An 11,618-nucleotide genomic window follows, 5' to 3' on the forward strand; every position below is an offset into this window, starting at 1 on the left:
GTGTCTGTTGATGCTGCTGCTCTGGTCGCATCACTTTGTTTAAATGAATGAAAACACTGAAAAACAATTATTTACGTGATTTGATCTGCTGATTATTTTTCTGTATGAGTTAATTCATAGTTTTGTCTATGAAATGTTTTACTGAAATACTGAAAAACCTGAATTCAAAGATATTAAATTTACAATCAAGATAAAGAAAAGCAGCAAATCCTTTCAACGAGCTGCTGGAGGGAATTGTTTTCATTGTTGTTGTAAAAAATGATTAGTTTTTTATCAAAACAGCTGATTATTAACTTTCTCTCAAACCTTGAATAATCGCGTCACCTTGATATTTAATGACAATTTAACTGCATATTCATACATAGTGAATTTAAACGCTCATGCTCCACACAAGAGAAACATACAAACTCACTCAAACACGTGAATGTGCACGAGTTGCGTCGTATGGACGCTCGTGGATACGCGTGATAAATAAATCATTGCACTCCCTCGGCTCTATAAATAGAGTCTCTGGAGCTCAGAGGGAGATCAGAATGTGCTCCGGACCAGCACACCTCATCTGTACTGTGTTACAGGGACATTCTTTGGAGGATGGGAACACTGACACCGACGTGACACTCCAGCAACACAGCTGAGGTCAGACAACATGGAACAAAGATTTAGTCTCCAATGAAACGGTGATTATCCGTTCAGCTGCACAGAGTTAGAGATTGTGCAGCACCAGGATTCAAATCCCCTCAGATGACCTGGGATCAGTTTACTCAATCACTGCTGGTATGCAGCAGGAGTGACGGATACGTTGCAGGACGCTCTTGTCTTGTTTGTCTGGATCAAACAGACATTTAGTTTAGTTTTTTTCTCAGAGAGTTGTTGGTGATGATCAGAGAGGTGAGGTTTAAATGCCAGCTGGCTCGTGTAAACAGAGAACAGCTGAGCCGGGTCACCTTGTTGTGTACGCACTCGTTTGACGCACACAGGGTGGCACAGACGGACACACACCGAGAGACCGACAAAGTGCAGAAGCCTCTGTGTGTCATCACATGTATAGAAATGACACACACAGGAAGATACATGAAAAATGTCACCGTTTTTGGGTGAGAAAAAAAAGTTTAAAATGTTTGGATTGATGCATATTAATGTGTGTGTGTGTGTGTGTGTGTGTGTGTGTGTGTGTGTGTGTGTGTGTGTGTGTTGTACATGCTACAGCCTCTTTATTAACAGCAGTAATGTGAACACACACAGACCCTCACAAAAGCAACACAATTCCCAACAGTTTGTTGCTTCTTAAAAGCAACAATCTTCAACCGTTGTTATTTTTTCGGGCTCATAAACAAATAAGTGCATGAAAGTTAAAACTCATAGATCAACTGACTGTTTTGCTTAATCATTAATTATCTTTTCTTCCACACAGTTGGAGTTGCTGGCAACGGGCAACATGGTCTGACCTGTTGGAGGTTATAGAGACCGGCTGCATTTTAGGTTGTGTTGCTGTCTAATGTGAATTTTGTTCGACTATTAACACAAAGGTAAATAATTAACTTTTACACTCACATAAACATGTCAGCTGGGATCGGCTCCAGCGGTTCAGGTAATGGATGGATGGATAGATCACATGAAAACAAACTGGCAGTAGTGAAAAAAGGGATTGTTGACTGTTTTATTTTATAAGGAAGCCACTATTTGAAATGCAATTTAAATCAGGAAGTATTTGATAAAGGATGCTCTTCATCTCTCCTCATCCCAAATCCAACGAGTGCTCTCTTTGTTTCAAAGACACACCTGTACACCTCAGGTGTATAATTACAACAACATAATCCAAATAAGGTCAAATAAGTCCAGACACTGCTGTGTTACTAAAGATTGAGCGAGTGGCCAACTTGTCATCACTCTGCTAACGCTCACAAACATGCTGCAATGATGAACCTTTTACTATTTTTTATTAAATCAAATTTCTGAGATTCCATTACGGGTTCACAGATGGATCTCACCGGGTCTCTAGACATCCAGCTGGTACACACACACACACACACACACACACACACACACACACACACACACACACACACACACACACACACAGTACATCAAATATAAGTTCCTGTGCACAGGTCGAGCCATTGTGGAGTCCCTCACAGGCCACCGTACACCCAGCAACAGCTGAGTAAACACACAGGGAAAGTGGCAACAATCACCTTCTATGACATAAGGCAAACTACACACACACAGACACACACACACACGCTACTCACCGTACGATAGACATCCTCGCTGCTCTCCTCGTACTTCTGCTGTATCCTCTCCTCCAGGAAGTAGATGCGGAGCTTGAGGCTGAAGTTCTCCTTCTTCAGGTCATTCAGGTGCTGCGACAAAGTGCGGTAACCGTTAGACATGGCCGTCAGAGAGCGCCGACGCGGCCCGACATGTCCGCTACGGGTCAGAAATGAACAGACGTCTTCGACCTATCCGTGTCGTGGAGGAATAGGGAGTCCATTTCACAGGACGGTGGCGGTCATGACGTGTCCGTACGGTAGAGTCCGGTAAGTGTTAGACATGCTGCCTCCTCCTCCAGAAGAGCATAACGTCAAAATAAACTATTTACAAAGAGGTATCCTGGCCTGTAACAGGCCACTGGGATACCATCTACAAACACACACTAAAACTAACACACAGACACACACACACAGACATCAGAGTCTATACTGTTTGCGGTGCAGAGGGCTCTGCAGCCCCCTGCAGATCCATGCTGTGTTCTGGTCTGCTGGGGGCCGGGACCAGAGCTTATTTACAGGAGGAGACATCCCTGGAATCCCAGACTGCTAAGGGGAGACGGGTGGAGGGGGAGACGGGTGGAGAGGGTGGAGGGTGGAGGGGGAGGGGAGGTAAAAGGTTCACGGCTCACAAGCAGTTGTGATATGAAGCGAAATCTCACCCCTCTGCAAAACAGGAGCGCCAAAAATGAACAAACAAGGATACGAAATGAAGGAAAAGGGTCCAATCTGAGTCTCTTTTTGTCCTTTTAACTGTGTCTGCCTCCTTTAGATGTATTACAAACTAATGTGGTCTGTCCAGTTTCACCACTTCCCTTTATAATATATGTTTGAGTGGTGGTTAAGAGAATAGCTGGAACTCTGTCCACACTAACCAGAATGTTATATAATATAATATAATAACTTGTCTTACTTTTAGCCTGTTCTGAACTAAAGATATGGCATTCTCAATAGTGTTGTTAATACTTTAACACACTGAGGGAAGGTAGTGTGACTGATAGGAGCGGGATTATTGGAAAGTTATTTAGATGATGCAGTTTTTACTTTTGGGCTTCAACACTTTTCATCAGGTAGTTTTCTATATTTTCAGCTATATTCCGCTATGTTAAGCTATATTATTATTAATGTTCAGCTCTATTCAGCCTTTTTTTCAGCTATATTTAATTATTTTCAGCTGTATTCAGCTGTATTCTGCTTTTTTCATATATATTCAGCTATTCTGTTACTTTCAAATATATTCAGCTTTTTTTCAGCTATTTTAAGCTATATTCCTCTATATTCAGCTATTTTCTTTCAAATACTTCAGCTTTAAGCTTCAGCTTTTTGCATTCCAACACATTTTCAGCAGGAAATGCTCGCTCTAGTTTGACTATGATAGTTATGTTAAATTCAGAAACTGGCCTGACGAAGCCTCACCAGCATGGAAAGGTAGTGTGACTGATGGGAGCGGGAATTATCAGAAAGAAGTTGGATGAAATAGGAGACATGGGAGCTGTGAGCCACAGAGCTATTAATAGGAAGGTGTCCTGCATCTCACATCGTTGAATCCCCGAATGTCCCACAGAGAGATGAACAGAAGTAAAGTAACAGAAAGAAAGACAGACTCCACTTCGCCTCTTTGAACTCATAATAAAAGCTCAACTAAAATCAAGTTTTAAGACAAACGTCCAGTGCAAAGAGCATCAATCAGAAGTAACAGAGGCATGTCACCAACACATGCAATCACGTCATTATGAGTTGCATTCATCGAGTGTATTTGTGTGTCACATTGCGTCCTGTTGCTAAACATTTTTGAGCAAAGATAGGACCAAGCGGAGTCTCCACCCGACATTGGGGATGACATCATGTACATCGTGTGTGTTTTTAAACACCGCACATGACACAACCCGTACACACTCCAATGCTCAGCGCTGCATCAAAGCACAACCCAGAAGTGAGTGTGTGTGGATATGTGCGGCACAGTATGTGTTTATTTCGTGGTGAACGTGACACATCCAAAGCTTTGAGTAATTTTAGAAAGTAACTTCAGCTTTCGTGACTAGTTGGTGACACGTCCTGTTTTTAACGGGGCTCAGCAGCACCTCAAAAATAACATTAAAGGACGTTGGTGGTGAGTTTTCAGAGACAGTTTTAGTGCCGGCTCGCGTTTTATTCTGATCTGGTATGCGTCTGGTGTCTATCGAAGTGAAAGTGTGTTGACTTGGAATCAATGTCACCCTCTGCTGTCTGTGTATTTTACAGGATAACGACTGTGAAGGTGTTCTGCAAATGGACAATATTGACTGAGAGGCTTCTGTTGTTTATAGATAAAGTATTTTGTCTTCAAGAAGTTGCACCAGATTAACGTATGAAGGGAGCAGAAAACCTGCTTTAAACTAATGACAACACTTGAAGACGGGAATATGTTTTAATGTTCACTTAAACATCAATAACACTATCATGTCCGAGCTTTATTTATAATGAAGAAGTTTTGCACAGCACAACAAGTCTTAAGCTAGCTCATAGCGAGGATAATAACCACATCACTAAGTTTCAGATTTGAAACGCACGTCTTTTGCTCCATTCACGTCTCGTATCTACACTATTCTGAAGTTTTAAAACCCCAAAAATGAAGGAGTTTGAAAACCCCGGGTTGTACAGTCATGTGTAGCACCACGGACACCTATACAACAATAGCATAGATACCTGTGTGTATGTGAATAGAGTGCTATCAATCTCCTAATCTGACTCTCTGCAAGAAAGCATAGAAGCATGTCTCTCAAAATATGAAAGTAGTCCTTTAAATTAATCTCTGAATGTGTCTTTGGATGCAACAAATCCCAAAAAAAAGCAAATATTAAAAATGAAAAGCAAACCAAAATCAGCTCATTGCTTCTTATGGGAAGAGGAGAAGCCACAAGGTGGCGCTGTAGAGCATATTCCCATGGCCATTACACACCGCTGGAGCACTGTTCACTCAAGCTCATCAACAACTCAAAAGCAAGACTCTTACCTGTTCAAACTCCTTGAGTGTGTGCAGCTGGAGAGGAGGAGAGTTGTCTGTTTCATCACTGCACAAATCTACGCAGAGGGACGACATTCCTTTAATCACTCGTAAATGTGGATATGATCTTATATACAAGCCTGCTAGTTATTCTAGAAAGAGAGCTATGTACCTGTCATGTGACCTGGGATCTTGGATGAAGTCTGCTTTTCCACAGCGCTGTCCAGAGGAAACAAACAGCAGCACATTAAAGTGAGAGCTCTTCTGGAAATTACAAAGCACTAAAACCCTTTCAATGAAACAGAATGATCTCATTTGCGCCTCTTTAGAGAATTGGGGGTCATGAGGAGTCCCAGCAGGGTGGAGGAAGGATGGGAGGAGCCGCTGAGGCTTAAAGTTTAACCTCTCAGGCCTAACCTGCCGACCACCGACACCTGACAGTTGCCATCAGTAGAATTATTCTTCCCTCCATCTGGTTATAACTGAGTGATTGATGAGTAAACAACCATAAAGCACTGTGAGGACGAACCACAGCAACATGGCTGCATCTCCCTCGGCCCATCGCTCCTTCCAGTCTCTGTGTGTACATTCCTACAACAACTGCTCCACCAGAACATGTAGAGACAGTTGGTGCATGCTGATGGTTCCCCCTGAGGATACATAGCCTACACGCTGCATCACTGTGTAACAATACCACTACTATTTTACTTTAAGACTGCCGGGAATGTGCACAATATCAGTGTCCATTTATAGTAAGAGTGAGTCTCCCTGCATGTAGGAGGGGTTTGGTGATGCAGTCACCTACATAACACCACACAGTCCATGGAGCATTTTAACTAAGGGAACTGCAATCACTCAGTCTGATTTAATAGTACGTGGGCTGAGTCTTACTTACGTATTTGATGCATAACGTGGGTTGTGATTATTGAAAGTCATGCATTCGGTCATTCTTCTGTTGTGCCCCCTCAGCACCTGAGTATATATTAATGCAATTTTTTGTATTATTCCTCCTTGGCCTGCAACAGTAATTGTATCCCAAGCCATATTGACCAAAATGCACATTTGGGTCCTTTAAATATTTGCTGCTGTGTTGCGATGCAATTTCATTTGTGCAAAGTAGGCCAAAATTAGCCTCCAGAATCGCGTCTTTGTCCATAGATGTCATCACAACATGATATTATGAATGTATTTGGGGGAGATGACAGACATCTGGTGCAATGTGGCATCAGAGTTTTACATGTATCGCCATTGGCCTCAATAGCAATATGCACCATAAGGCATGAGGCTACTGTGTGTCATACACACAGGCCTTTAATACACCGGAGGACGTAACGGATGCTCTGTGACAGAAGACTGAACACAACATCTGAGAGAAAATACCGGCATTGCAACCCAAAAGGGGATTTTAATTCAAACCCGAGCTGTAAACCCCGTCATGCTTTGTTCAAACACCCAAACGAGCGCGACGGTCTTCCGCTGCGGCGTCTCCTCCGCACACAACCGGATAAAAATGCCGCCTCACCTCTCAGACTCTCCCCAGATTTGCTCCGGAGGCGATGAGCTCCAATCCATAAAGGCTGCTCCTTCAGTCAGCGGGCATCCAGCCGGTGAGCCGCTGCCTTCAGATTCACGCGTCCATTAAGTCATTTGAAGAGAAAATACAACCACACGGGAACACGTTCATGCGCGCGCTCCACCATCCGCGCGCCGATGAGGTGTGTGTGTGTGTGTGTGTGTGTGTGTGTGTGTGTGTGTGTGTGTGTGTGTGTGTGTGTGTGTAGAAGAGAGGGAGAATATGCTGCTTCAGAAGTGGAAACGTTTTCCAAAAATAATGAACAAAGCAAAGGAAGAATGCATGTGTATTTATATGAAAAACTACATGTTTTTCCTCCCTCTAGTTCTTGTCATCATCTGCTATTTCCTGATTTAAGTGAAGGCAGCTGCATTTTCCAAAATAAAAGTATCACAGCCATGTTTTCCAGGCACAATGTGCACTAAGACAGAACATTAAGTTATTGTTGGACACTGCTTTGTAGGAGAATCACTCATATTAGTGACATTCTGACAGATTGTTTTGTTCAGAGTTCTGACTTTTCTTTAACACACAGTTCATTTAGCACTTAACTAACAAATCAAAGATAATAAGTTGTGTTTCACATGAACTTCCTACTGGAAGCCCATATAGTTGTCACCAAGCAGCAGGTCCACATCGGCCTGAAGGGTTTTCTTTGACAGTATCAGTGCAGCTTCTGGGCACATCTCCACCATGGCGCCCTCTGCTGGAGCGGTGGTGCAACAACAGAGCTTTGACCTTTCTGTGCAGGACTTCTGTTTGTGCTCTTCTGAAACATGGAAGACAAACTATGACGTGACTTTCTGATTCTATGTAAGTACATTCAGATAATACAGGTTGGAATATCTTCACAAATTCACACATTTTTTGTGCTACTGTATATAGCTCACCAGCCTTTCTAGTATAATTATTGAATACATTTATTGAATCAAAACACTTTAGTGTTTAGTGTTGACAATTATGTCTTGTTTAATAACACCTGACGAACATATATCTATATATATATATATATATATATATATATATATATATATATATATATATATATATATATAAAATAAATACAAAAATAAAAACTGAGGACATTTTTCCACCAGTGTTTATTAAAATCAGACTACTGCAATATCTAGACTTGACACATTTAACTCTACATTAACACATGAACACCTCTCATAGACTACAGAAGAGTCTTTAGCAGAAATGACAGCACATTTAGTTTTCCCTTTTTCTTCTATATTTAATGTGGTTCCTGTGTATTTATGCCAATCTGCTGCAATGCACTCACTCGCCACTAGATGTCCTCATGAGCCACCGTGCACTCAGGCGTCTAGACCCAAAATAAAAAGAGGAAATGTTGACCCCTTGGCCTTAGATCCTCAGGTCTGAGGCTCAGAGGTCATCCCTTCTGGCTGTTGCAAAGTCGAGGCTGAAAACTAAAGAGGATCCTGTTTTATGGAGGTAGATTTGTGTCTTTTTTTACTGAAGCAAATTTCTTGTTTGTAAGTAAATTATATCAATCTTTGCTCTCAATTCAAAGAAATTTCCTTTAAAAAAAAACAACATTTGATCTAAAAAAAAAAGAAAAGTGCTCTCAATTCAAAATTCTTTGCCCTCAAAAAAAAATGCTCTAAAAAAAACTAAAAAAATACATTCTAAAAAAAAAAACGCTCTAAAAGAAAACGCAAAAAAAATACTCAAAAAAAACAAAAACGTGCGCTCTCAAAAAAAACGTGTTGAAAACAAAGGGGTTTTTTTTAAGAGCAATTTTTTTTAGAGCAAAGGTTTTTGAATTGAGAGCAAAGATTTTCGATATAATTTTGCTTACAAATAAGAAATTTGCTCGGGTAATAAAAAGACACAAATCTACCTCCGTACATATTGGCTTTTTTTGAAAAGGTGCGATATAAATTCAGTTATCATTATCATTACCAAAACACAAGCTACTTTAACAACAAGTCTCTAATCTGACGTCATCTTCTTTCCCTAAGTCCTCTTCTCAAAGAGCACTCGGGGCCCCGACTTGCTCCCCCGAGGTTCTGCAGAGATGATCCAGATGGCGGGAGCTTTCACGCCGTCCTTCTCCAGCATGTCGTTCTCCTCCGCCCGGGCCATCGCCTCGAGTTCGGGGGATGTTTCTGGGATCCAGTCTGCCATGAACTTATCTTTGGCCTCACAATAGTTCACCAGCACTTCTTCAGGCTGCTCCCCAAACACCCAGTCTGGGAAGCAGGAAGAAGGAGGAAAGGGAAACAGAATCGATGCAAACGTAAAGCTGCGAGCGATGATTCTGAACGGCTTAAAAAACAGACGCTTTGAGTATCTTACAGCGAGGAAAAGGACCAGAAGGCTACAGCAACAAACCTGCAACGTCATGAACGAGGTCCATGATGAGGTGACCGATGATGGCGTAAAGAACGCCCAGCACCACGAAGATGGCGATGATCAGGTAGAGGACGTAGGTCGGCAGGTGGATGGCGTCCCGAGAGGGAGGTATGTAGCTCTCAAACAACACCGTCCCGTCGTCTTCCCGGTAGCGGCCATTAAAGCCGTCCTCCATCACCTCCGAAGCTGTCTGAGAGTCTTCAAAGCTGCTGTCAGCCTGGAGATCCACTTAATATCCCAGAGTCATCGCTTTGTCAAGAGAAGCTGGCGCAAAGGTCTCATCTTATACGGACGTTTCCTGACGAAGAGCAAACAGATCAGGAGGAAATACCTCGTTGCTTCACATCATGTGACAGTGAATATATAACACGTTGAAGCGATCCTTCAACATCACTGAGTGTGTTGACACTCCAGGCAACACAAAGCGAGTCAGACTTTAATTAAAAGTGCTGCTGCATCTCTCGCTAACAAGCTTTTCATTTTGTTTCGCTGTACATGTTTGTGGAGCGACGCAGAGGAGAACGAGATTATCTGCAGCGGCTCGGTAGTCAAGGTCAGAGGAATTTACCTGATGCATCTAGAAAAGCATGCACACCTACCTGTTGTTCTCTCTCTCTCTCTTCTGCTGACATCGTTATCCAATCATATTTAATATGACTAATGTACGGTAATCCTCAGCATTGACAATTGAGGTCACCGCTCCTCACCTGACCAGGTATTAAAGGAAGGTAAGATGGATTAAAGGACACGGACAAGACATAACAGCACTCTTGTTTTATTCAGTTGTTTACTGGAGAGAAGCTTAGTAAACACCACAACAGATCAAACGCAGTGGGAACGTTACAGTTTGACTGGTTGGTGAAGAAAACACACAGAAATGACAACACATGCAATTTTACTAAGCTTTCTTCATGTTTTCATGAAGGTTATACACATATACATACATATAGAATCTGGGTTCAGCCTTTTGAAGTTTGCAAGGTACATCATTTTATTTTTTTAGCATGAACAAATAATGTTTGGGCAGCGAACACATGGTGCAATATGTTTGGAGTGACATAATGCACCACGTTCACACACATTTTGTTTCTTAGCAAAATGCGTAAACTATAACTGTTGCGCAACATGTGTTTCATACAAAACCGAAATGCTTAGCGTTATGCGTCACTACAGCAAAGACACGACACTGATCACTGCACTAAAGAGACGCGACCAAAGCTGACCAGAACGCTGTGCGAGGGTGGACACTCAAAGGGAAGTGGCATGAGGGGTCGCGGCCCGGCCGAAGGTCACACTATGAAGAGATGTTCTTCTCTCTGCGGGGTGTGACGCCACGATGGAGCTCCTCGGCGGCGGCGGGATGGATGGCCGACGGCAGCCTCCGTCTCCTTGGTGGAAGCCGGGCAGCGGTTGGTTCTTTTCCTTCTCCGTCGGCAGCTTTTCTGCCGCCATCACTTTACTGCAAACGCTCAGCCGGTGCTCTTCTTCTATCTCTGCTCTCGCTTCCTCTGAATCATCCTCCACTGGTTTGGGGCCAAGGATGCAATCTGCGAGGAGGGAAAAACACGTTAGAATGAAGTGGAATGATTTTCGGCGACTTCTTAAGTGTCTTTTTTTAAAGGGGCACTCCGCCAATTTTACAGATGAACTGTGGTTGAACTCGTCATGGAGCCTGAGGAAAACATTTCTGGGAGGGAATGATGTCATCAGAGTCATCTCAACTCGGGTTTGAATACTAGACTTTTATTTATTACAGAGCCTGCATTACAAAAAGGAAGTGAGCATTAACCAGGCAGCGAAGGACAAATGAAAGATGCTGTTGTGTCCACAGGGACTACAAGTCTGGATAGTTTTGCCCCCCTAATCAGCAGAGTACCCCTTTAAAGCAATACTTTGGCATGGCCTTGATGTTACGACAAGGAAACTGTTGGGAAGGTTGACTTTAGCACACAAACCTCCGGGTTGATGTAAAGGAGAGTCATCAAACAACATGGTCGACCAAAAGGGGAGAAAGCCAAAGACAAAAACACAGTTGCATCCTCGAGCCCAAGAGCTGAAGGAGGAAAAACAAGGACTCAAAGGCCCCCGAGTGGAGAGAGCGACGGGAAGGAGACACCAGACAGGGTTTACCTGCTACGTCATGAGCTAGATCTTTAATCAGATGTCCCACTATGGCGTAAGTGGCGACTATTACCAAAACCACCCCGACGAACACGTAGACCACGTTGCGCGGCAGAGTTATGGCGTCTCTCGCTGGCGGGACGTAGTCCACGAAATAGGCCTCCTCCTCTTCCTCCTTCGCCTTCGTCCTGGACAGCTGGAGGAGCCGTCGGTGCTCAAACACCAGCTGTGTGAGGTTCAAAAGCAGAGCTCCTCCTGAGGCGTTCAGGGACACAACCGGTTGTTGGTTCAT

At 43.1% G+C, this 11,618-nt stretch overlaps 2 protein-coding genes across 2 annotated transcripts in view; both read right to left on the bottom strand.

Moving 5' to 3' along the window:
* LOC137782169 (myomegalin-like) overlaps window positions 1-6,956 on the bottom strand; it is a 35,960-nt gene extending 29,004 nt beyond the window's left edge. The window contains exons 1-4 of the mRNA XM_068571320.1: window positions 6,773-6,956; window positions 5,423-5,469; window positions 5,260-5,327; window positions 2,250-2,360 (exon numbers count right to left, since the gene is read on the bottom strand). Of these exons, the coding sequence (XP_068427421.1) occupies window positions 2,250-2,360; window positions 5,260-5,327; window positions 5,423-5,469; window positions 6,773-6,822 (276 nt within the window). The 5' untranslated portion in view covers window positions 6,823-6,956. The remainder of the gene's footprint in view (window positions 1-2,249; window positions 2,361-5,259; window positions 5,328-5,422; window positions 5,470-6,772) is intronic.
* Window positions 6,957-9,975: 3,019 nt separating this feature from the next.
* LOC137802272 (small integral membrane protein 44-like) lies at window positions 9,976-11,618 on the bottom strand. Its single transcript, XM_068600057.1, has 2 exons — window positions 11,336-11,618; window positions 9,976-10,752 (listed from the first exon to the last, which is right to left on the bottom strand). The coding sequence occupies exons 1-2, from the start codon at window positions 11,616-11,618 to the stop codon at window positions 10,454-10,456; spliced, it is 582 nt and encodes a 193-aa protein (XP_068456158.1). The 3' UTR covers window positions 9,976-10,453.

The sequence above is a fragment of the Clinocottus analis genome, unplaced genomic scaffold (genome assembly GCF_023055335.1).
Source record: "Clinocottus analis isolate CAN_PGR_092001 unplaced genomic scaffold, fCliAna1.0.p SCAF_11, whole genome shotgun sequence".
In the NCBI taxonomy this organism is placed as follows: Eukaryota; Metazoa; Chordata; class Actinopteri; order Perciformes; family Cottidae; genus Clinocottus; species Clinocottus analis.

Bases quoted from the DNA above. Each gene is read 5' to 3' on its own strand.
- LOC137802272 (XM_068600057.1), bottom strand. From the start codon at position 11,618: ATGAACCAACAACCGGTTGTGTCCCTGAACGCCTCAGGAGGAGCTCTG. The intron at 10,753-11,335 runs GTAAACCCTGTC...CCCTCCTCGCAG, and splicing joins TCTAGCTCATGACGTAGCAG to ATTGCATCCTTGGCCCCAAA.